This window comes from Pristis pectinata, chromosome 6, assembly GCF_009764475.1.
Source record: "Pristis pectinata isolate sPriPec2 chromosome 6, sPriPec2.1.pri, whole genome shotgun sequence".
Classification (NCBI taxonomy): Eukaryota; Metazoa; Chordata; class Chondrichthyes; order Rhinopristiformes; family Pristidae; genus Pristis; species Pristis pectinata.
The window spans coordinates 99,359,436-99,386,103 of record NC_067410.1 but is presented as its reverse complement, the minus strand read 5'-3'; the positions used below and the strand labels follow the sequence as shown (position 1 = coordinate 99,386,103).

At 38.2% G+C, this 26,668-nt stretch overlaps 1 protein-coding gene across 1 annotated transcript in view; it reads left to right on the top strand.

Moving 5' to 3' along the window:
* Positions 1-26,668, top strand: part of atr (ATR serine/threonine kinase) — an 82,257-nt gene that overhangs the window by 43,863 nt on the left and 11,726 nt on the right. The window contains exons 24-40 of the mRNA XM_052018966.1: positions 2,608-2,723; positions 4,419-4,539; positions 5,208-5,345; positions 6,157-6,364; positions 8,162-8,340; positions 8,787-8,951; positions 9,686-9,777; positions 10,848-10,939; positions 13,674-13,851; positions 13,939-14,124; positions 15,008-15,167; positions 15,859-16,041; positions 17,786-17,928; positions 19,159-19,256; positions 20,918-21,156; positions 22,381-22,515; positions 24,537-24,737. Of these exons, the coding sequence (XP_051874926.1) occupies positions 2,608-2,723; positions 4,419-4,539; positions 5,208-5,345; positions 6,157-6,364; positions 8,162-8,340; positions 8,787-8,951; positions 9,686-9,777; positions 10,848-10,939; positions 13,674-13,851; positions 13,939-14,124; positions 15,008-15,167; positions 15,859-16,041; positions 17,786-17,928; positions 19,159-19,256; positions 20,918-21,156; positions 22,381-22,515; positions 24,537-24,737 (2,634 nt within the window). The remainder of the gene's footprint in view (positions 1-2,607; positions 2,724-4,418; positions 4,540-5,207; positions 5,346-6,156; positions 6,365-8,161; positions 8,341-8,786; positions 8,952-9,685; positions 9,778-10,847; positions 10,940-13,673; positions 13,852-13,938; positions 14,125-15,007; positions 15,168-15,858; positions 16,042-17,785; positions 17,929-19,158; positions 19,257-20,917; positions 21,157-22,380; positions 22,516-24,536; positions 24,738-26,668) is intronic.

Genomic DNA, 26,668 nt, shown 5'->3' with positions numbered 1-26,668 from the left:
TGAATTTCCTTGTTACTGGTGTTTTGGAACATAAGATGTTTACAAAAGCCATGGATTGCGTTGTGACAACCGATACTTATCGGGTTTTCTGAAGTTTGCAGTTGCCATTTTTCAGGTTGCATCTGTCACTGACCCAAATTTATTGTCCAAGAGTTGTACAGTACAGATACAGGCCCTTTGGCCCACCGCATCCATACAGACTGTTGTACCTATCTACACTAATCCCATTTGCCTGCATTAGGTCTGCAGTCTTCTATGCCTTGACTATTCAAGTGCCTGTCTAGATTCCTCTGAAATGTCGTTATTGTATATGCCTCCACTACCTCCTCTGAGAGCACGTCCCAGATATCAACATCTCTGTGTGCAAAAACTTTCCCCTCTAAACCTCCTCCCTCTCACCTTAAAGCTATGCCCTCTTGTTTCAGGCACCCCTGCAATGGGAAAAAGATTCTTATCATCTACCCTATCTATACCTCTCATAATTGTATATACCTCTATCAGGCCACCCCTTGGCTCTTTTCCACTTGAGGTAAAACAAACCTAGCCTGTCCAATCTCTCCTTATAACTAAAGTTCTCCAATACAGGCTAAGTCCTGGGGAACCCCTTCTCCACACTCTCCAGCACAATCACATCCTTCCTATAGAACCGCACAATATTCCAAGTGTGGCCAAACCAATGTTTTGTGAAGTTATAACATGACATCCCCACTTATGTATTTCACACCCCATCCAATGAAGGCAAGCATGCCATATGCCTTCATTACCACCCTATACAGCCATGTTGCCACTTTGAGTGAGTGATGGACCTGTACCTCAACTTTTCTCTGTTCACCAACACTCCTTAGGGCCCTACCATTTACTCTGCCCTTGAAAAAGTTGTGCTGAGCCCTTGTGGTGAAACTGCTCCTAGAATGCTATTTGGTATGGCGTTCCTGGATTAGAGCGAGCAATGCTGAAGGAAAGGCAACATACTTCCAAATTAGGATGATGCACAGCACAGAGAAAGGTCCTCAAGTACAGAAAATTCCATGTGCCTACAGCCCTGGTCTTTGATGGCATAGGTTCTAGGTTTAGGTGGTGCTGTCATTCTAATTTGAGCAAGTAACTGAATTTTGTAGACGGTACATACTGCAGCCATGATGTTTAAGGTGGTGGATGGGATAGTTCTGGATAGTGTTAATTATTATTGGAGCTGCATTCTTCCCGGCCTGCCTTGTAGATGGTAGAAAGGCTTTTGGACATCAGGAGGAGGTGACTCGCTTGCCACTGGATACTTTGCCTCTGTTCTTGAAGCCTTGGTATTTAAGTTGATCGGTTGAATTTCTGGCCTTTGGTAACCCTGAGGATGTTGATGCTGGGGGAATTGGTGACGGTGATACCATTTAATGTCAAAGATGCGTAGTTATATTCTTGTTCGAGATGGTCATTGTTTGGCACTTTTATGGCACAAATGTTGCATCGCGTTTAACAGTCCCAAGTCTTGCTGCATGCAGGTATTTTCATATACTGAGGGGTTGCAAATGGAAATGACTATTGTGCAATCATCACTGAACATCCCCACTTCTGATCTTATGATGGAAGAAAGGCCATTGATGAAATAGCTGAAGATGTCTGGGCCTAGGACACTACCTTGAGGTACTCCAGCAGTGCTGTCTTGGAGCTGGGATGATTGGCTTCCTGTTGACAATTCCATCCATCATCTTGCTGATGATTGTGATTTAAACTGAGCGATAATTAGCAAGATAGCATTTGTTCTCCTTTTCCATGAAAAGAACGTTCCTGGGGAATTTTCAACATTGTTGGGTAGAAACCAGTGTTTTAACTGTTTTGGAATAGCTAAACTGGAAGGATGAGCCATTCTGGAGTCAAAGTGTTTCATACTATATGATGCCTTATCCTATAACCTTTTGCTGAATTCAGTTGATCCTTGATATCACGTGAAATGAATTCAGTTAATTGAAAACCATCTTCTATGAAGGTGGAAATTTCAGGAGGAAGCACAGATGGTCCATTCACTGGTCACTTCCAGCTGAATATAGTTGAAAATTCTTCAGCTTTTGTCTTTAGCAATCAGGTATTGAACATTGCCATTGTTAAGGATGGGGTTTTACTTGGAGCTGCTTGTTTCCTTTAGCTGTTGGCCACCTATGTGTGATTGGACTGCACAAGGAGAGCAAATGGTGCTGCACAAGGTCCTGAAGAAGGGCCCTGACCTGAAATGTTGACCGCCTGCTTTTCTCCACGGATGCTGCCTAGCCTGCTGAGTTCCTCAAGAATCATCGTGTTTTTCATCTAGATTCCAGCATTTGCAGTCCTTAGTTTCCCTTTCACAAGGAGATCAAAGTTAGTTTTCTATTTCACAAGAGAAGTTGGTGACTTGTATTACATTGAGATTTATTTCCACTGGGGCAAGTTGCTATAAGTTACTTTTGTTTCATTGAGCCAACTGTGTAATTGACATCATCTCAATAGGAACCAGTATGATCAAAAGAAACGTCTCGGAAACTGAAGCTGGTGGAACTATAAGTGCATTGTGTGATAAATTATATTAATGTCTCATTCATTTTGGTGGTGTTACGCTAAATGTTAGTAAAATTGAACTTGTAGGAACTGCTACAGATATACAAATGTAAGGAAGGAAAGACTGATTGTGCAGGACGCAGATTGTGGAGGAGCTTTCCAGAGCATGTGCAAGAAATACTGGAGCCTCATCTCAACACCAGGTAATGTAATGTTCTTTTGCCATTGCAAAGAGTGACTTTTTCAAGCAGTTTTGCTGTACAAAGTTGTTCAACTTTGCAATTTTCAGACATAATTGCTCCATTAGAAACTGGAAAAGGGCCTTGCACAAACAGACCAGATATGCGTCTAAAGGATATTGAGCATCAGTTAATTGTTTTTCTTTCTTTCTCTCTTTCTACTTCTCTTTATTCTCCCATTCTTCATTTTCACTTCTTTATTTTTCCTTCATTATTGCATTTTTCTCATCCCTTTTTTTCTGAATGTTCAGCACTAAAATGAATTGCAGGGGAAGAGTGATTTTAGAGTTCAGCTCTTGAAATGGTGCTATATTTACACCACTATCCTGCTTAGTGCTGCCACACACAGAACTGATTTGTTATAGTGGTATTGGTCCTGGAATCTCAGTATTCACAGATGTCTAGCCCACTGTACTTCTTCCAAAGAAACATTTGGACAGGAACTTGGTGCAAACTCCTGTCATTCACTGGCATTCCCATGGCATCATTACTCATCACTTGATGTGGAAGTGAACAACTGAGGCAATTTGCAAAGGCTGCCTGTGTGAGCTGGCATTGGGCGAGCTGAGGTGAGTGTACAGACAGGGAGAAGCTGGGGTCTTGTGCACCCTGGCCACCGTGGTGAGTGCAGACTATTACTGGGAACTGGTAATAGCTTGTCTGTGTTTGACAGACCACCCAGATCCTGTGGTCTCTCTCATCATTTCCTTTCAGATGTGATGGAAGCTGTTGTCTCTACCCTGTTGTCTTCCCCTAGCCCAGAGAGTTCTCAGTGCTAGCAAGTTCAACAGCAGAAAAATGTTTCACACAGGTGGTTAGGATTTCATTTGCATTGCTTGATATGGTGTTGGATACAGATTCATTCGTTGTCTTCAAAAGGGAGTTGAATAAATATTTGAAAGAGAAAACATTTCATTGCTTTTCATGAGAGGAGTATGATCTCCCTTTGTGCTCGGTGATTCTAATAGGTAAGATGTACATAGACCATAGAACAGTACAGCACAGGAACAGGCCCTTCAGGCCACCATGTCTGTGCCGACCGTGGTGTCAATCTAAATTAACCCCAACTGCTTGCACGTGGTCTCTGTCCCTCCATATTCTCTGCCTGTCCATGTAATTGTCCAAATGACTTAAATGTTTCTGTTGTATCTGCTTCTACCACCCTCTCTGGCAACACATTCCAGGCAGCTACCACTGTGTGTGTGTGTGTGTGTGTGTGTGTGTGTGTGTGTGTGTGTGGGGTGGGGGAAGAAAAGCTTTCCTCACAAATTTTCTTTAAACTTTTCCCCTCTCGCCTTAAATCTCTGCCCTCTAGTATTTGATATTTCCACCCTGGGGAAAAAGACTATCTCCCCTGTCTATACCTCTCATAATTTTATATACTTCTACCAGGTCTCACATCAGCTTCTGCTCCAGAGAAAACAGTTCAAGTTTGTCCAACCTTTCCTTATAGCTAATACACTCTAATCCAGGCGACATATTAGTGAATATCTGCACCCTCTCCAGTGCCTCCACTGGAGAGGAACATAAAGGTGTTGCTAGTAGCTGCTTAAAAAAGCTTCACAGTAATTGATTGAAAATAAATATATTATTAGGATATTGAGAGACATGGGTTTAGCAGATCTGTTTATTTAAAATGCAGTTGTTGTGCTTTTAAAGGTATAAAAGCTCTCAGAAGACTTGGAACTGGGTCAGCATTAAGAAGCCATTTTATCTTGGTAAGCATGACAGGAATTTTGCGGAGTGGTCAGCGACATGGGCTGGATACCTAACAACAAAGGTGAGAATGCTGACATTAGATTAATAACAAATTTGATGCATCTCTTTTGCCATGTCTTCACATGTATGTAAAGGACTAGTGTACTGTTGTAAATCTGAATTGTGTAATGCCTTCTGCAGAAGATAGGTTTTTTAATGTTGTTGAATTAAAGAACCTTTTCAATGTGATAGAGATGGCAGCAATATGCCAACTTGTTTGTACATCCATGTTCAAAAAATGCTGTTTTGAATGTACCTTGATGTGCCATAAAGTTATTAAAACAGCTCATAAGATAACACCATTAAACTATGGGATCAATATGGAATGACTTATTTACAATCCATAGCTTCAATATTAAATAACTTCTTCTTTAGTATTATGGGATGAAAATAATTGTGATTAGCCTGTGGCCCTTATCCTCTTCCTTCCCACCCCACTGACCTGTGTCTTATGTAGTATCAGAAGGCAAGTAATACATTGCGGTCCACTTTAAAGTTTAAGCATACAAAGTAAACTCTACCTGCAATAATTATAGTTTATTGGCTAATTAATAAATTTATAGTTCAGCTTGAAGTTTTAGAAAGAACCTGTTAAGATCATTTTGGTTAGTTCCAGGTGTTTTTAAGCAAAAAATAGTTCACAGTACATTTTGCTGCAAGTTTGATATCTGGGTAAATATTTTTTTTAAGGTTCGACATGACCTAGCTGGAAAAGTCTTTGATTGTTGCAGTTTTATCATGAAACATGACTTCAAAGTGACAATCTATCTGCTACCTCATATTCTAGTGTATGTTTTACTTGGATGTAATGAAGAAGATCAGCGTGAAGTGAGTAGTTAATATCTATTTGGAAAAGCTGACAACTGCACGCAATTCTCAGTTTTTCATAAAGATCATCAGTCTGGTTTTGTTTTCCATGAGTACCATAATAGTAAACATAGCTTGTTGCTCAACTGGTGTTAGAAAAGAAAGAAAAGATCATTCTAGGCAAACATTCAGATTTCAAAGGTTAGTCATGCTCTGGAAGCTGCGTCATAGAATGCTGTTTTCCTTATTGTGGTACATGAAAATGCTGTGAAATTTGACCTGAACCAGGTCACTGTTCAGAGTACAGTCTTTGGCTGAGGTAAAAACAAAAGTACATGACGTAATTAAATTAATACAAACGATATAGATTTCTGAACTTTTGCAAGAAATGATGGGATAGGTTATATTTACAAAAATAATTTCAAGAAAAAATGTCTTTTTAAAATCACAACACAAAATTACTTGGAAATTAAAATTTGAGTGATTTTAAAGTTGGTGTTTTAAAATATGTTTTCAATTAAAGTTTGTATTTTAATTTGTTTCAGTTCTGGAGAATATTTTGCAAAATGAAGTTGCTTATGACAATGCATCAATTTTATTAGTTGTCGATAACAGTTTCATAGATATTTAACTTAGTGTGGAAGATTTGTGAAATTGTCCATTTAAAGCTTATTGTTTTCTTGAACCTATTGGTAGTTGAGGAATTAAAATGCTAAACGTAAAAGAAACGAATCATAGTATTGCCTTCACCCTCAGTATGATTAAATTAGTTGAGTTAGTTGAAAACAAACTAATTAAAATCTTGTGAGGAAACATTTTATTTCTTCTGCAGGTCTACTCTGAGATGATGGCTGTCCTAAAACACGAAGAAGCCTGGGATAGGAGGTTGCAGGACAGTGCATCCGATCTGAGTCAATTGAGTACGCAGACTGTTTTCTCTATGTTGGATCATCTTGCACAGTGGTCTAGGCACACACTACAGGCTCTCAGTTCTGAGAAAAGTGGAGGCAGATCCAGCAAGGACAGAGGTGGCCCTAATGGTGAGTTTTTAAAAGTAATGCACTTCTGGTTGTTCCTGGAGAGATAGCGACCTTTGAGAGATTTGTTGACAGCTATTTCAAAATGAGAACAGCATTGCCTATTTAAATATGGAATATCTTATGTACACAATTTCAGATCGATAGGTTTTAGTAACTGGCAGTATTATGATGTTGCGTAAGGTTAAGTGGAGTTTTCAGATTGTTGATCCTCACATGACAGCAATAAGCAGTGAGAAAATCAAATTGCTTCAACAAAGTCCAAAGCATGCGATTAAAGAAAAAAGTTACAAATTATTGCTTTTACAGCAAGAATCTTACTTTGGAGTCCAGATTACTTTTTTTTTCCCCAAACATTTGGGTTAGGTTTTATGTATACATATAATATTATACATATATATGTAATATATAGTTACTTTTAGGTATCTATTGTTCTTTTTTGGAATACACACAGAAATAATGTTTTTGTGTGAGGTGATGTCTTTCAAATGTACATATTATTTGTACTGTGTACATCTTGCCAAATATTATGTTCTTTCTTGACTTGGCTTAACATCCCTATATATTATGTTGTACTACAAGGAAATTAACTGAATTCCATTGTGCCGAATTGTATTGACTTTTTCAAGTAGTTCCAATTGGAATTCTAGTCCTAGTTTTCCATGCCCAGGTGGTGAAGCACAAAGTCCTAAACTTAATGTTGATTTATTCTGCTGCTGAACCCCATTTGTAATCCTGCAGTGAGATCAGTCTTGCTGTGGTTTCCCAGGTGTTGCACTAGGAAATCGCTGCTTGAATCCTGTACCAGGACAAACCAGGCACTCTCCTCACTACTCTTTCCAGGACCCAGTTGTAGTCCTGACCACTCTGCTGGAGCTTGCAGAAGACCAGCAATGTAGACACTGAATACCTGGTCTCCAAGCAGCAGTCTGGGTGGGGAGGGATCAGGGCTGGTTCGAGCCCAGCCATCGTGTTGTGTGTGTGTGTGTGTGTGTGTTCTGACTGGCACATCATGGAAGAATTACAGATTTGATTTAATTATTCAGACTCTTGATTTTTTTTTAATTCCCCTTTTTATTAAAACAATTTCATTGATGTTTATTCCTTTTTCTTTTATCATGTGATCAAAATTACCCAATCTTGTTTCTTCCAAAAGTAAGAAATATTTTATTTGTAATCTCCCAAAATGGAGGTAAAGATTTTATTAAGACAATTTAACAATTTTCATACAAGATTAAATCTCTTTTCTAGCTTCCTTGTTGAGGGGGTGAATATTTTGCACAGATTCGGGATTTCACTTTTTAAATATTTTGACAAATTATTTTGATTTGGTAGAATTACCATTTATTACCACGGAGCATATTTGAATGCCAGTTGAATTAAGCAACCTGTACCAGAAGTTTTCTTACTGTTACTTAGGTGGCCTGATGTTGAACGATTACCAATGAAGTTTCAAACGCATGAACCAAATCAACTAATTTGTATAGAAGTATTGATGTATTTTTGAAAGGACAGGAATGGGTAGCAGCAGGGCTTCTAAAATAAATCTTGCATTGCTGATGGGAGATTCATATTATATCATAATGACATTTGGGTAGCATCCGAACAGGTTTTGCTTCATTTTGAAGACTGAAGTTGATGAGTGTGTTATTTGTCTTGGTTAATCTTGCTTTAGATCCTTGCATGCTAATGCAGTGAAGTTGAATGAAAGATTTTTTTAAGCAAAATCTGCATGTGCCTTTGGAAATGTGTTCTACATTATTTTGACAAAATGTCATTGCTAAGCTTGTTTTATTGCAGTTTCAAGCTCAGAGTATAAAGAATATAAAAATGTCACCTCCTTTCTGGCCTCATACCCCAGGAATGTGCTTGCTATAGCTTCTTTTCGATCCAAAGCTTATACCCGTGCAGTGATGCACTTTGAGTCTTTCATTGCAGAAAAGAAAGAGAACATTCAGCAACACCTTGGATTTTTGCAGGTCAGAAGAGTAGATAAATACTAGAAATTTAACAAATGATCAATAATTAAGAAATCTGTTATGTTATATATTTGACTTCAAAAAATCTCTCTTTATAATCTACAAAAAATATAACTTGTACTTCTCTCTAGAATGAGGCCCTAAGGTCTCGAAAGGAATGTTGTGTACTGAACATTGTATTTAAAGAAAGTGTAGTTCTCTTGATTTCTCATTATAGATTGAGCTTTATTTATATTTTCAGTGGCTTCTGTTTAATACGGACAGTATAACGCATATTTTGTTAAATCATTCTCCCTGAACAGAAGATTAATCGCATATTTGATAAACGTATAATCACAACATTACCTTAAAAGAAGTCAGTTGTGGTAAAGCCAACAAAATGATATGCATATTACTTCTACAAGTAGCAACTGGACATTAAAGAAATGTTCTTGTTCCAAGTACAGAAGCTCTATGCAGCAATGCATGAACCAGATGGAGTGGCTGGGGTTAGCGCAATTCGTAAAGGAGAACCATCTCTTAGAGAACAAATTTTGGAACACGAGAGCAGTGGACTGTTGAGAGATGCTACCGCGTGCTACGACCGGGCTATTCAGTTGGAACCTGATGAGGTAAATATCAAAATAAAAAATATTCAGAATAACTTCATGTAAACTGCAATTTAATCATTTGGTATGAAATTAAAGCCAGAATTTTTAATTGAGGATTGATTTGTGAAGATCAGTATCATCTTAGAAATCTTATTACTAAAAATTGATCATTTCTGTAGCTTATCAGGTACATGTACTGATATGGTACTGAGCTACATAGCCTTGACTAGTCTAGATGTGATACCTTGCCCTTTTTAAATTTCCTAATGATAGTCAGTGGACTTGGAGAGGTGATGGAATTGGCTTACTATGCCTTGAAGCCAGGGAAGGTCAAAAGACAGTCACAGATCTGCTCATATAGGCACATAAATGGATCACAGGAAGATAGGATCTGGCTCGGCTGTGATATTTCTCTCCTTGTGGTTGAATTACCCTCTGAGCATTGCATGTCCAGACTCATTCCTGAGGAACAGCTTTTCTCAACAGGGTATTTAGAGGTCTGCTGATATGAATGGTAATTCCTCAGGTCACTTTGCTTTCCATCTGTTTGGTATCCTTTTTCAGAAAATGCTTGGCCTGTATCCAACACCTCCACATTGATTATATGAAAAAAGTGCCATGTTATTGTGATCTCAATCAGTTTACTTGTTGAGGTGTACGTATGTGATCAATGTAATACAAATAATGCTTATGGGTGTTATATATGGTTGTTGGAAGGGGTGATTTGAAAATGGCTTTCTCTTATTTTGTATCAGATTATTCATTATCATGGATTGATGAAATCTATGCTTGGGCTTGGTCAGTTGTCCACAGTCCTCACTCAGGTTAATGGAGTGCTTGCAAGCAGGTACAGTCATTGTTTACTGAACTTTTTAAGTACATTACTTATGGAAAATATAAAAATTGCTGAGATCGTTCCACGTTAGTAATTTCTATATTTTTGGAAAAACAGCTTTTGGCAGTTAAATCCACTTGTTCGTCAATCAATGAAGGGTATGGCTAACACTTACTAAGTAAATGTTGTAGATTCTTGGATTCCCTAAGCTTATACGAACAGGTAAATAGAAATAAAAATTATTTGTAAAGGATACTTCATGGTATTCCTGTGGAGGATATAATTTAAATTGCAATACTAATTCACCTTGTATTCCTTAAAGAATACTGTATTTTGTACATGATTTAGTATGTGTAGTTGACATGTACTTGGATTTTTTTTTCATGAGCATAGAGAGGATCTCTCATGCACTAAAAGATAAACTCTTGGTCTCCCAATCTACCTCATTGTGGCCTTTGCACTTTATTTGTTGACCTACATTGCACTTTTTCTGTAACTGTAACACTATATTTTGAATTCTGTTCTCCTTTTAACGATCTCGATGTACTTATGTATGGAATGATCAAGTACACAAACAAAAGCTTTTCACTGTATCTAGGTACATCTGACAATAATATACCAATACCATTGTTAAATTAAAATGTGAGTGACATGGTGTGAGGTTTCAGTGATCCATAGTGTTGTTTTAAAATTATAACTTGAAAGAAAAAAGCTAAAGATTTTTTTATTTTTACAACTTAAACTAAAATATTACCAATCATAAGCAGATGCAATATATTTGGAACATGAAGAGTGAATAATTACTGAACCTCTGAAACACTAGTCTTACACAAACTTATTTATCCTTAACAAGAAGACCCACAGTCAATTCATTAATCAAATATATGTAAGATCTGTGTCCTTGAACTGTTTAAACTTTAAGATTTTTGTGTTCTTAAAATAAAATGAAGGAACTAAATTCTTAACCAGGAAGAAAGTAAGATAATTTTAAAAGGTTTCCATGAACCTTTGGTAAATGAACGTGTAATGAACTTGGTGTCAAGTCTGTAAGTAAACAAAAGAGCCTGTTTTGTTTCTTTCAGGCCTGAGTGGACCACTGAACTGAACACTTACAGAGTGGAGGCAGCTTGGAAGCTGACCCAGTGGGAGTTGCTACAGAATTATGTAACTGCAGGTAATAAAGGAGGCAAAATAAAACTAGAGTGAAACATACAATGAGTAACTAAAATACCAGTGCAACATTAAAGTGAAGAGTTGTTTTTGGAAATAGCATTTTAAGGAAATGTTCTACATAAGTTTATTCAGGCCTTGATGCTGGTCACTATTTCTTGCATCTTTTCTGCAACAGGTAATTGGGATTTGAATTGCACTATCTAATATGGTGATAGAAGCAGATTCAAAATTGGTTTACAAAAGAGAATTGGATAAATGACTTCTGGAAAAATTGTGATGATATGTATTGTATGATGGGTGGACTAGCTGGATTGCTCCTTAAAAGATTTGGAGCAGATTTGATGGATAAAATTCCTTCTTCCTGTGCTCTTTGATGCGAATCAATGAAATAGTTCAAGGAATAAATCAAATTCTGTTTCAAGAACTTCCAAATAAGGATTTGGAATAAGGTTGGGATTGAGAATTACTGTTCTTTAGATTTTGAGTTGGATGATGTTTTGTGGGCATATTATGGGAAAGAGTCATGTTGTGATGCAAACTGGTTTACTCTTTGAAAGAGCTGCCTAGGTTAGACATTGTCAATTTGGAATTTGCTTGAACATTAAGATTTTGCGATCAGTAACACTGATACTGTCTTTAAAACCACAATTTATACTTTGCTGCTTTTAAATATTGTGAACTTCATTCAAGAGGTTTTGTGGAGCATCCTTTTAAAATTTGACAAGCTTAAGAAGTTCTTCTCTACCTTGAGTCTGCTGCGTAGTGACTTGCAAGCCATGACCTGAAACGGTGGACAACTGCCTCAAAACAGAGCTCATGTTTCTTTTGATTCCTCTCGAGCGACTGAGTCAGCAATGAAAGACACAACTGCACAAGTAGTTTAATTAAGTAGCTTTATTTAACTCTTAACTAACAGAACAAAGAAATTAGTAACTCAAGTAAATTTATTTAACTCTTAGCTACAGATCTAATATAACTCTTAACTATAGCTACAAATCTAATTTAACTGAACTAAAAGAACAAAACTCACTTCTTCATTTGATTTTCCACTAATAAATCAAGCTCAAGGTTGCAAGCAATTCATAGTAATACTTATCAGCAATCAACAATAAGCAGCACTACTTGTGTATTCTTAACCACTCAGTCTTTAGCCACTGGGGAGCCCCAACACTTCGAGACGTGAAGGGGTATCAAAGTTGCCAGGTACTAGTCACGATACAGCCCATGGAGAAGCTCCAAAAATCCCTTGAAAAGACTTTTCTGTTATACTGTTCAGGGTCTTCCTTATCTCCCTTACAAGTGAATAACAACTCCATATAAGGCAAGACCACTGATACGCGATTTACTGGAAACCACCACATAATTTCCAGTAAATCCTCTCGGACAGGCCTACCTGTGCAACCAGTCTAAAATGAAACTTAAGTTGGTCATTTTATCAACATATTCAGCCATTTGATAGCTCTTGCCAGCAGGGAAATCACTAATTCTGCTTCATCTTACCACAACAACTTTCCCCATCTTAGTGGATACTGGTATCGAGCCTGCATCATCATCCAAGACTTTTGAATCTTTCTCACACAATGCTGCACTCAGCAGTCTTCCTGCTGGAATAGAGTCTATCTGCAGGATAAATGGGAAACTGTTCAACCCATGTCACCTCCACTGCACAACCAAGGCCACCCCAACTTCAGTTATCAAGCTTGTGTATAGAGGTGATGCTTGTGTATGTATGTGCTTGTTCACTGAAGTATATAAGATGAGAGATTTTCCTCTACCTATCTCCATCTGCTCTACAACATCACCCTCCAATAACAAAGGTTCACAACGAGACTCCCTGAGGAAGAGATGGATTAGAACAATACCTCTAACAGAAAGCGCATGATCTACAGCGTGCAATGAATCCTGTCTTTCTGTTTACTTCTCTGAGTCATGGGTTTACCTATAGCAAGCAGTGGGGCAATTCCTTCACTGCTGCCTCCACAAATTCTTTCTAATCCATTGACAGAAGAAGCAAACCAACATTAGTGTCCTCTCCCAGGCCGACATCCATCATGCTCATTTAAACTCTGATGTGCCAGCCGTGTCATGTACATCAGACTTGTGAGATCAATGACCTGTTCTGAGCTCAATCACTACAATGGATTACCAGGTGGATGGGGGAAATAATTAAAAGAAGCTTCTTTGAAGTGTAGCATCCTCACCAACTTGAGAATGCCTGACCCATGACTGCTTGAAATGGAGAAGACGTGTTTGGATGGCACTAAAAACATTGAATTCATTCGTTGGTAACACACAGGATCCCAGCTTAAATGGTAGAAAGAGTTCACCACCTCCCATCTGCATTGACAAGCATTTCCTGCCCCACCTTTGTAGAGTCAATTTGTCCCACATTCACCTCAGCCACATAGAACTGGAATGGAAGCAAGTCATCCTGGACCTCAGTAGACTGCCTAAGAAGTTCTGCATCATAATGATAACCAAGCATGGAAACCAGAATGCATTTTAGGCCATATTTGTGTCATCTCTAACATTTCTTTTGCTGCTTCTCTCTGGAGAATTTCTCTTTTTGCTAAGTAGTCATGTAGCTATTTTCTATGAAATGTTCACAAACTTCAAAAATCATAGCAAGCACCCCCTAATGGTCATGCAGTACATGTCACAGCTGTTGCTTTAAGTTAAATAATATTGCCTTTGGCCCTGCATGAGTTCAGCTTTAATAACAATTTTCCTTTTAGAGCGGAAATCCTGTACTTGGAACGTGAGACTTGGCCAGCTTTTGCTTCTTGCTAAGCAGAGCAATGTGGAGGGTTTTTATGAACAGCTGCAAGTTACTCGAGCAGAACAGATTGTGCCACTCTCTGCGGCAAGTTTTGAACGAGGGTCGTATCAGCGTGGTTACGAGTACATTGTCAGGTACCATTGAAAAAGCGATCTCTTCAGATATTTCTTCTCCAGACATATTAATGTTTTATTAATTAGGAGTTATTTTTGTTTATTCAGGTTGCATATGCTGTGTGAGCTGGAGCACAGTGTCAAAGAACTGTTTCACCAGCAACCCAGGGCCCACAGTGAACACCACATGCATCCTCTCAATTGGCAGGCTCGTCTAGAAATGACTCAGAATTCCTTTCGGGCAAAGGAGCCAGTCTTGGGACTGCGCAGAGCATTGCTCAGTGTCAATAAAACGTATGTTGACATGTTTTGTTTACAATTTTTAGCAATGCTTCATTAGTGCAGAAATGGAGCAGTAAAAATTTTGTTAGGAATTTCCCAGGTTAATGAAGCCTGTATCAGGTCTGGATCCATTTTACAATAATATTAAATTTGCAGATATCTGCTAATGGCTTATTACAGTGCTTCAGACCATGCAGGTTTGTAAAAAGAATGTATGAAATTAATTCTGTGAAATGCCATAGAAACAATAAGGAAAAATTGTTGAGGCCAAACATGAATTCTTGAATTTGTTGTGCTCCCCATTTGAGCACTGCAAAAAGGGGAACCAATGTTACTAGCAATTAGAAGTTAAGAGTAATTACTTTTGAATTATTTATTGTAAAGCAATTGTGTGTCATTTCAAAAGAAATTTCATGTATATAATGCATTGCACCGTAGAGAGGTTAAACATGCAGGGTGATGCAACTTTCATACATTGTGTTTGCCTGGTTTAGTTTCAGCAGCACACTCGGAGAGTGGCACTGAAACTGCAGGTTTCTCACAGTGGCAAGGAAGCAGTGTTATTCAGGTACCTATCCCAGGTGTTATTGGAATATTTTCATGACATGAATGGCATTAGCAGAAGCATGGAAATGGCCTGATTAGTTTGGGAATGGTTAACAGGGAAGGAAAACATCTACAGGACTAATGGAAAAGAAGTTGACGTGGCTTTTGAGAGGGGCAATATTTTTTGAATTGTTCAATGCTGTTAATATTACAGGGATACTGGGAAGGTGGCTCTGTGGTGGAAGATTGATTCTGATCTTATGGAATGGTGGAACAGATTTGAAAGGGACCATGGCCTACTAAGGCTTCTACTTGTGTTCTTATAATTTTAATATGTGATCTTTATTAGGGCTGACTACAGCAAGTTGGTTGGAGAATGCTGGCTACAAAGTGCCAGAGTTGCCAGAAAAGCAGGACATCATCAAACTGCATACAATGCTCTCCTTAATGCAGGAGAATCCAGATTACCTGAGCTTTACGTAGAGAGAGCAAAGTGGTTGTGGTCCAAGGTATGTTTAAAGTTGATGAGCCATCATTTGCAAATTTTATCAACTGCCCCCAGATCCTACCATTTACAAATGCACCAGGGGTGATTTACAGTCACCAATTAACCTACCAACATGCCCATTTTTGTGGGTGGGAGGAAGCAAGAGCACCCAGAGGAAGCTCACATGATCATAGGGGGAACATGCAAAATCGACACAGATGTCACCAGAGGTCAGGATTGAACTGGGCTGCCCATCCATCTATCTCGTACTGCCTTTTTTAAAGCTGTCTTCTTTGTGTATAACAATCGTATATTAAAGAAGTGACAGATGCAGCAATCTTCAAAAACAGAAATCACTGCTGTTATGAGTCCCACTGTTATTAATGAGACACCTAATTCAAAATAAACCAGTATATATGCATGATCATCCAAATCCATATTATTATGGCATCTTTGACTGGTACTATTGGTTGCTGGTACTAATGGTTACCTTTTCATTTGATAGGTATTTGCTTGACATTACAGCTCACAAAGAGAGGTTTAATATCAATGTCAGATGTAGAACGAAGCCCTGAGTCTGTGGTAAAAGGACAGTATGTTTATACAAATCGTTAGTGTAGAAAAGCTGTTTAGGTCAATGTTGAATACATTAATTTACTTTGATTATAATCACTTAATCCTGCATCACCAGATTATTTTACTTTTGCTTTCAGGGGGATGTTCATCAAGCCTTAATAGTTCTTCAGAAAGGTGTCGAGTTGTGTTTTGGAGAAAAAGAAACAGAATTAAGTGACGAAAAAAGCTGTTTAATAAAGGGACAAGCTATGTTGTTGGTTGGACGTTTCATGGAAGAGACAGCTAATTTTGAAAGCAATGCAGTTATGAAAAAGTATAAGGTAATCTGAAATGCATCTGTGGTTATATTTATATTATGAGTTAAGTGATGATTTAAAAGGGGTTTGCTTTGTACCCACTGCTTGGTTTGTAGAGCAAATTTGGAGTCTGGTTCTCACCTGACCCAGGAATGAAGCAGAATGAAACTAAGTAAAGGAAGCAATGGCATTCCACTCTATTGTGGATTAAATTACCCCTGCCCTGCACTTTAATTTTATTACTATTGTAAACTAATTGCAGTTTGAATCATTGCAATTTTTTAGAATGCTAATAGGGAGAACCATCCCTCTGATATCTATCATAATTGTACCACATATTGTTCTGCACATAGCACAATTCTAATCTCTGCTCAACTGTTAGGGGAGATTGTCTGCTCATAAGAAAGATTAAAAAGAAATGAGAAACCGTGAGGCATTCTTGCACAGCATCTTGGATCAAGAAATAGATAGGTTTGAACCTTGCCCAGGGACATGATGTGAGACAAATTGCGGAATTTAATATTGTGGAGGAACATTTTGAGATAACAAGACCAATGTGCTGGAAAGATTTGAGAAACAAAGGACTGCAGATGCTGGAATCTAGATGAAAAACACGATGCTGGAGGAACTCAGCAGGCCAGGCAGCATCCGTGGAGAAAAGCAGGTGGTCAACATCTCGGGTCAGGACCCCTCCTCAGGACTGAAGATAGGAAAAGGGGAAGCCCAATATATAGGGAAAAACTGAGCAGTGATAGGTGGACAAAAGAGGGGAGGTGGGATGGGCACAGGGTGGTGATAGGTAGATGCAGGTAAGAGATAGTAATAGGCAGGTGCAGGGGAGGAAGGGAAGAGCAGATCCACTGGGGGATGGGTCAAAGCTAAGAAGAGAGGGAAAAGAAGAGGCAAGGATAGGGAAGAAGAGAAGAAGCATGGTGGGGGGCGGGAGCGGCAGTGCTCTGTGGGAAAGTGGGGTGGGGATTACCTAAAGTGGGAGAATTCAATATTCTTGCCATTAGGCTGCAAGGTTCCAAGGCTGAAAATGAGGTGCTGTTCCTCCTGTTTGCGCTTGGAATTCTCCTGGCAGTGGAGGAGGCCGAGGACTGACATATCAGTGATAGTGTGGGAGGGGGAGTTGAAGTGACTGGCAACGGGGAGATGCAGGTTGCGGTTATGGACAGAGCACAGGTGGAGGAACAGCACCTCATTTTCCGTCTTGGAAACTTGCAGCCTAATGGCATGAATATTGAATTCTCCCACTTCAGGTAATTTCCACCACCCCGGATCCCACCGCCCCCCCCACCCCCCCCCCAACCATGCTTCTTCTTCCCTTTCCTAGCCTCTTTTTTTGTGTCTCTCTTCTTACCTTTTACCCATCCCCCAGTAGATCTGCTCTCCCCTCCTCCCCTGCACCTGCCTATCGCTATCTCTTACCTGCATTTAACTATCACCACTCTGTGCCCACCCCTGCCCTCCCCCCTTTTGTCCACCTTTCACTGCTCTGCTTTTCCCTCCTATATATTGGGCTTCCCCTTTACCTATCTTCAGCCTGAGGAGGGGTCCTGACCAGAAACGTTGACCACCTGCTTTTCTCCACAGATGCTGCCTAGCCTGCTGAGTTCCTCCAGCATCATCGTGTTTTCCTGCTTTAAAGATTTAATCTAGATTATTTAATTGACTCAGTATCTGGGTGCAGGTTTTGCTCTGTTGCTTTTTACTTGATTATTTTACTGCTATTTCCTTCAATTTCTAAAATTTCCAATCTTTGCAGGAAGTGACCAATTTATTACCAGACTGGGAAGATGGGCACTTCTATTTGGCAAAATATTATGACAAATTAATGCCAATGGTAACGGATAACAAGATAGAAAAGCAAGGAGATTTAATTCGCTATATAGTCCTTCATTTTGGCACGTAAGTTGCTGGCTCAAGTGAAGCTTATGTTCTTTAAAAACTAATTGTGAATATCGATTACGTGAATTTGTTTTTATTTGCTAATATAAGAGAGTGTAATGTCTGCTGGAAATTGAGCAATTTTTATTTGTTACTGTACATTAAGGGCAAGTCCATGATCTGAAACATGTTTTATAACCAGATGCTCCCTAGTTTTCTAAGGGTTTATTTCAAGAGTGCTTCCATATTATTTAATTCAGATTATAGTTAATTATAATACTAAAACTAAACTCATGCACATTACATTGAAATTTTATATGTCGTGTGGTGATTTCTATCTCTGAAAACCACATAAGTTACATGAAGTCAAATATGTTTTTACTTAATTTGAACTTGAATATCAATGTACGTGCAACCTGGCCACTTCCAGGTTTAACTGGGAGGAGAAGCCAACCCATTTCAAGGAGACGTGTTGGTAGTTCAAGTATGTTAAATAGATTTACTGAAAGTTTCATGGCGGCCAGTGGATTTTCCAAGTCTGAAAGCAAAGAATTCGGACTTTTAACTTCACCAATGATCGGGACTTTCTTTGTTCCATAATATGATCATCCTTGCTTTGCATCTTCAATTAACTTTTAAGAGTTTGGCTAGTGTTTATCAGTGCAGAATCAAAAGCAGCATATTTTATCTATGAATACTATTTTGTGAGGAAATACAGCAATCATTTTGTGTACAGCAAGATCCCTTATCAGTCATGATTATGAATCTGTTTTGATGAGTTGAGGAATGAATGTTGGTGTGGACACTGTGGTAAGCTACTCTCTTCTTCAAGCAGAAATCCTGCCAAAGGATCATTATGTTCATCTGAGAGGGCAAATAGAACCTTGTGTTGAGCACATCCTCATTTGTACATTAGTGCTGCAGGGAACTTGTATTTATTAACATTTGACTTGCAAATGATGGTACCTACAACTGAACTAAGCAGACAATTTAAAATAGTTCTCAGTCCCTGTTCACAAAGTCAGGTGTTTCTCAACTGAATCTCATGAATGCAGCAAAATGACTGTCTAAACCATCAATTATCTTTTTTTATGATTTTCTTCAACGCTGCACATTAACTGATCTCAATACCTAGCTTGGTAAGAGTAAAAAAAATGTTGGAAGTGGAAGTAATGTAATGTTATAAGAAATAATCAAGCCAATATTACTGTATATTTATAACACAGTATATTTCCAAATATTAACTGACAGGTCTCTGCGGTTTGGAAATCAATTCATCTACCAATCCATGCCTAGAATGTTATCGTTATGGCTTGACTATGGAGCAAAAGCCTACGAATTGGAAAAGGGTAAGAACACTTCAGTTTACTTCAGTAAATATCTGTTGTGGTTCATTTTGATGTACGTTGCCCTTCAGTCAAAAATTTGCAACTTCACTCCCATTCCAAAAACTTGAAGAGAAGAATCCAGCTTTACCCTCGAAGTATTGAAATTGGATGTGCTGTCTTCTTGGATTCCAAAATCCCATCTGCTTGTAGAAAATCTCCCCCAACCCCCCGCCCCTTTCATGACATTATTTTGAAGAGGGCAGTTACGCATGGGACTTGGCCAATAATTATTGCACTATCAACCTTACAAACCAGAATGTCTGCTCTTTGTTACATTAATGATGGCGATCATTAATGATCTCAGATGGCAATGAGGATTCGTACAGGAGTGAGATAGATCGGCTGGTTGAGTGGTGTCGCAACAACAACCTCGCATTCACCATCAGCAAGACCAAGGAATTGACTGTGGACTTCAGGAAGGGGAAGTCGGGAGAACACACAGCAGTCTTCATTGAGGGGTCTGCGGTGGAAAGGGTGAGCAGCTTCAAGTTCCTGGGCGTGAACATCTCAGAGGATCTATCTTGGGCCCAACACATTGATACAGTCAGGAAGAAGATATGCCAGTGACTCTACTTCATTAGTAGTTTGAGGAGATTTGGTCTGTCACCAAACACTCTTGCAAATTTCTACAGATGTACAGTGGAGAGCATTCTGACTGGTTGCGTCACTGCCTGTTGTGGAGGCTCCAATATGCAAGATCGAAAGAGGCTGTAGAGTGTTGTAGACTCGGCCAGCTCCATCATGGGCACAACCCTCACCACCATTGAGGACATCTTCAAGAGGCGGTGCCTCAAGAAGGTGGCATCCATCATTAAGGATACTCACTACCTGGGACTTGCCCTCTTCACATTACTACTATCAGGGAGGAAGTACAGGTGTCTGAAGACCCACACTCAACGTTTCATAGAAACATAGAAAACCTGCAGCACGATTCAGGCCCTTTGGCCCACAAAGCTGTGCCGAACATGTCCCTACCTTAAAAATTACTGGGCTTACCTATAGCCCTCTAGTTTTCTCAGCTCCATGTACTTATCCAAAAGTCTCTTAAAAGACCCTATCATATCTGCTTCCACCACCGTTGCTGGTAGCCCATTCCATGCACTCACCACTCTCTGAGTAAAAAAAATTACCCCAACATCTCCTCTATACCGACTCCCCAGCACGTTAAACCTATGTCCTCTTGTGGCCACCATTTCAGTCCTGGGGAAACCTGGGAACAAATTCTTCCCCTCCACCATCAGATTTCTGAATGGTTCATGAACACTACCTCGTTATTCCTCTTTCGCACTATTTATTTAGTTTTGTAACTTAAAGACCTGAAAATTATTCTATGTCTTGCACTGTACTGCTGCCGCAAAACAACAAACTTCACGACATATGTCAGTGATAATAAACCTGGTTCTGATGATTTTGGTGTCTTAAATGAAAACTGATTACTAGATTATCTATATTACCACTATGATTACATTTCAAAATTGCTTCACTATGCTTTGGGATGTCTTGAGGTCTTGATGTTATATAAATGCAAACCTTTTAACATTTGCTTTAACTGGGAAGAAAACTAAGTGTTTAATTAACATTTTGAACAAGTTGAACAAATATATTAACTCTTTTCTACACAGCATCTGGACGCACTGCTGATCGCATTGCCATGAGAGCAGAACTTGAGAAAATTAACAAAGTGATAGAGGATCACACTAACTACTTAGCTCCTTACCAATTCCTGACAGCATTTTCACAGCTGATTTCACGAATATGCCATTTCCATGATGATGTGTTTGCTCGACTGAAAGGCATTATTGTCAAGGTTTTCTTGGCCTATCCCCAGCAGGCTATGTGGATGATGACAGCTGTGTGCAAGGTAATTAAGTGATACCAATGTAGTAATTCAGTGCATAACATTTAACTGATTATCTCTGTTCGTAATCATAGATTGGTGTGATTGAAACACAATTAAACTTCAATAATCTGCTATCTGATTCTTTGGAAATCCCGATTGTTTGGCAGATGATTCACCGGGGCATTGTTTGCTGCATTCCTTTTAAGTACATGAAGGTCCTGTTTCCCATGCTCTCTTAAAACTTATTGAGTTTACTGGAAAATTTATTATCCTACTTTACAACATTGATTAAAAAAAGTGTTGGGATATTATATTAGGAGTAATATTGAATAGTCCAGAAAATCTGCCAGTCCAGCACCAACAAAGTCATGGGGATGCTGGATTATCAGATTTGCATTGTAATTGCACATAGGAATTTAAAGGGAAGCTGGATACGTACATATCAGAGAATGGTAGTATAGAGGCTATGTTATTGGATTAGACATGTAAAGACATTTTGAATGTCCATCACACCTGTGAACATTAAATCCAATTAATTAAATAAAGCAGGAATAAAAGGGTAGTATCGCAAAGGATTCCACACGGTTGTTGGATTTTGATTAAAAAACCTTTCTGGTTCACTAATATTGTTGAAGGAAATCTGCAGTACTTAACTGAACTGGCTTGTATGTCACAGAAGATTCACAATAATGTGTTTGATTCCATTCTGCTGTCTGAAATGGGTGAGCAAGCCATTCAGTTAATTAGGGACCTTGCCAGTGACTGCTATATACCACAAAAACCTAAAAGGAATAGTGTGGGATGAAAGAAAAAAAGTATTTATTGACTAGGTACAATGAAATAGCAGAGGCATTTGTTAGGTTGACAGGTTTGTTTATCTGCAGTTAAGATCTAAGTAATGGCTTAATGGAAACCGAGTTTTTCTCTGTCCTAACTTCTAAATGAAATATGACAAAATAACATTGCATTGTTATTATTAACATACAAACTTCCTGCTTTTCCAAAGAAAAAGAAATAATCAATCTGACCAGTAAATTTCATCTTGGTACTAAATATTAATGGAAATTTTTATCAAAATTTAGCAACTCCTGATATTGTGGGTATATTTAGATTGAATGCTACGTTTCTAATCATTCAGCAAACAGGCTGGACTTTCTGTAACAAAATGTAAAATTATTTGTTGGTTTGCTTTTCTTCATGAATTAAATATTGCATGAAAAGTATAAGATTCATTTTCTTTTGCAGTCATCTTATGCGACACGAGTTAATAGGTGTAAGGAAATCCTTCAGAAGGCCATTAATGATGAGAGTCGCTTAGGCAAGTTTGTAGGAGATGCCACTCGTCTCACTGAGAAGTTGCTGGAACTGTGCAACAAAACGGTACATGGCTTCATTTTTAGTGAAATTCATGTATACATTTCCCTATCCGATTGTTAAGATTGTCCAATAATCCTAATATGTAAATAGTCACATTCTTAAAATTGTGAGTGAGGATGCCCTTAGTGTGCTTATTAAACCAAGATCTGTATGGGATAACATTTCAAACCATGTTTCTCCTTCTATCCTCGATCCTTGCACACCCAATTCCAAAATATTTGCATAGTTTTTGAGTTAACTATTATGGTCACTTTTCTTTCCAGGAAATATTTGTGATTGAACGTAGCTTTCTATTTTGACTCTTACTATGCATGAGGGAATACCTCAAATGTAATTAGAAGCTAGTTTTATTTGAAGTAGCTGTACTTTCTGCATATCATTTTGATGAAAATGAGAAACATGGAAAACAAGGAAAAGGTCATTTGGCCCTTCGAGCTGGATTCACCATCAAGTATGATCATGACTGATCTTCTGTGTAAATACCTTATTCCTGCTTTCTTTCTTGTATTTATCCACATGATACTACATTGGCCATATGTTTTCCCACTCACTCCACTTGTCTAAATTACTTTGAAACCTCTGCATCCTCCTCCAGAATTCACAAATTCACAATCCCACCATGTTTCATTTCATTGTCAGTCTGAGAAATATTACACTTGGTTGCCTTATCCAAACCATTGATGTATATTGCAAATAGCTGGAGCTCAAGCACTGATCCCCATAAGTACACCCTGAAAAAGACACTTTTTTCCTAATCTCTATTTCCTGTCTGTCAACTGATTTTCAATCCATTCATTATGTGCTTAAATTTTGCATGTTAACCTTCAATGTGAGACTTTATCAAAGGCCTTCTGAAAATCCAAATACATCACATTCACTGGGTTTTCCTTGTCTATTCTACCAGTTAGATCCACAAAAAATCTGCTGTTGGTTTGTCAAATACTATTTCCCCTTCATAAATCCATGTTGCTTTTGTCTAATCCCATTGATATTTTCTAAATATCTTGTTATCACATTCTTTCATAATAGACAATAGCATTTCCCCCAACTACTGATTGTTAGGCTCATTGATCTATTGTTTTCCTGGTACCTCTCTCTCCCTTTTAATCTTGTGGGGTTACATTGCAACCTCCAATCTGCAGGAGCTGTTCCACCACCTGTAGAATTTTGGAAGATACAACACATCCACTATTTTCTGTGGATGACTCTTTTAGTTATTCTGGGATGCAGATCAAGCCTGAGGGATTAATTGGGTTTCAGTGTCTTCAATTTTTAAGAACATTTTTACTAATACTAGTTTCATTTAATTCTTCCAACTTCATTGGACAATTTGTTTCCCTGTATTTTTTGGAAGTAGTTGGGGCAGGTGCATGAAGGATGGAAAGGAACTTGAATTGTTTAGTCATTATTTAGGATGCTCACAATGCCTGCTGCTGATGTGGATACAAATTTTCTTGATTGAAAGTATTTTTTTAAGTGTTGGCCTGCTTAGGGAAGTATATGATATTTTCATCAAAATTATCCTCTCTCCTATTTCTAAGAATGTTCAAAATATTTAATCAATCAGGAGAATGTAGATAAATGAGAATGGATACTGTAATTATTCTAACTTGCCCATTAAGTTCGTGTTTGTATATTTAAGTAATGAATTTGTTTTGTGGGCATTCTTTCAGAGCTTAGCCAGTTTCTAGTTGAGGTTCTAACTTCCCAAAATTATTGCAGGTAGAGGGACTTCCAGTGGAACAGACCTGTCGATCAGTTTGATGCCAATGCCTTATTGTGATGTGTATTACCGGAGAAAGATTTTGTTTTGTCTGTCCTATGGGCAATTCAGGATTGTACTCTGGCATTTTTGTCCGCATTATTTCAGTTTAGTCCCTCTGAGTTATAGCAATACATTTGTAGCTATAAAATTTGAGTATTTGTGGGAATTTCATACTTCCATGTTTTTAAGATATATTGCACGCTGTGAACTCAAGTTTACAATGGCTTTTTGATTGACATTTTGACATTTCTGTTTGTAGGTGGATGGAAACAACACAACTTTAAGTATGGGTGTTCATTTCAAATCGCTGAAACGACTGGTGGAAGAACCAGCTTTTAGTGAGATCCTCATTCCTTTGCAATCTGTGATGACTCCTACTCTACCATCAACTCCAGGCACCCATGCAACTCATGACCCTTTCCCTGGTCATTGGGCCTACATTGCTGGCTTTGATGACATGGTAAATTGCCAATTATTTTTATATGTTCTTGTTGGTTCTCAAACTGGCTGTCTTTGTTGGTTCAGGATGTTAACTACCTGCTGTGTGAGTGTGACTGTTTTCAACAATTAGTGCAATGCATTACCAAATCCATACCGGAAAACTTATTTTGTCCAAGCCTTCATGTTGTTATTGCACAGTCAGTTGCTTGTGTAGTACTGAAGCAGCAGTTTAAAAATAAGTTTTGCACTCTTGAATATTTCTCCATTTGAAGTATTTTCTAAGGGAACAGTAGCTAAAATAGACAGAACTCATCTATAACTTGTGCTACAAGCTTTCAATAATATTGCTGAGTTGCGTATGACACCAGTTTTGAGTAGTTGTGATTTGACAGCATTAAGCGTACTGCTGGTTTTTCAATATATCATACCAAGACATTTGATGAAATTGTGAAGCTTGTTACTTCTCTTTAACTTATGATTTGGGTAAAAGCAAGCTTTTTGATCGTCTTTCACAAGCAGATTTTTTCTTTTTATATAAGTAAACATCTTTACTAACTGGATATTGGCTTCTATATTTGCTTCTGAAACGTGCTGTTGATTTACATTGTGGTGTATTTTTCAGTTATCTGGTATATTTGGTAATGTATTTTACACTGTTGGCTTCTGACAATTCTTTTTTCCTGTGTTCTCAGAAACCACCTCAATGTTAACTTGATCTCGATTGTCATATTCTTTCACTTAATCATTTCTGTGACGTTGATACAAACCTCGACTGGATTGGGTGTGACATGTCACATGTGTAGTACAGCTAGAATCAATTTTCGTGTAAATGGTCACTTGTATAGCACATTGCAATAATTGCAACTGATCAGACCAAAAATACTGTGATATAGCAAGAATTTTTATTGTAAACATATAAAGAGACTCTGGCTACCATTTCAGTCCTTTGGGATTTTCTTCGAAAGTGTCTTCTGCATCTTTTACATTTGCAAAAGTGAGCTAGTTTTCTTTCAGGATCTGTTATCACTTCTCCGAATTCTTCCAGCTTCTGATTGATTCCCTCATTCCACCACAACCCCCACTACCCCCCCCCCCCACCATCAAATATCTCCCTACCCCAACTGGCTTGCATCAGGAATTAGAATAATTAGCAGTAACTTGATTAAAGTTTGTATGCGAATAAAATTTGTTGCAGTGTACATAATTCAACTTGCATTTATTTTGCATCTTGGACATAGAAAAACATTCCAAGATGATTCAGAAGGTTTAACCACATAAAAATAGATTCCAGACCTTTGAAGAATCCATGTTAAATGATGTGGAAACACTTATAAATCTAATAGGAAATTCAGAAGAAACTTATTTACAGAAAGCACTGAAAGAATATGGAACTTGCTACTGCAAGGAATGTTGAACTAAATAACATTACTGCATTTCAGGGAAAGAAAGTCATAGAAGCTTATGCTGATTGGGTTAAATAAAGAAGGTTGTGAATATTTATTTATGACTGTGCTGTACTTGCCCTGATTGTGTCACCCTTAAAAATCAGCATCTTCACCAAGCCTATGTGATCAAACCTCTACATCATTTTGTTCTTGAAAACTTCAATCAGTTCATCCCTTGGTCTTCTCTTTTCTAAAGAAAAGAGCCTTTCTTTGTTCAACTTTTCTGAAAAAATGGTCATCTCATTTCTGGTATTATTCTTGAGAATCTTTTTTTGTACCTTTTGTGTGCCTCTATTCCCTTTTTTAAAGGCTTTCTGTCCATTTTTATCTGGTCAGACCTTCCTGAAGCAGCTTGGAATGAAATGAAATTGATTGAGAAGAGGCCCGTTTTGATTTTAACTTTGGCAGAAATCTTTTGGACAAATGGCCTACTTCTGTGCTACAAGAGTTGTTTAAATATTAGAAAATGTAAAAGCTGATCAGAGAGTTTTAAATCCATAGCATT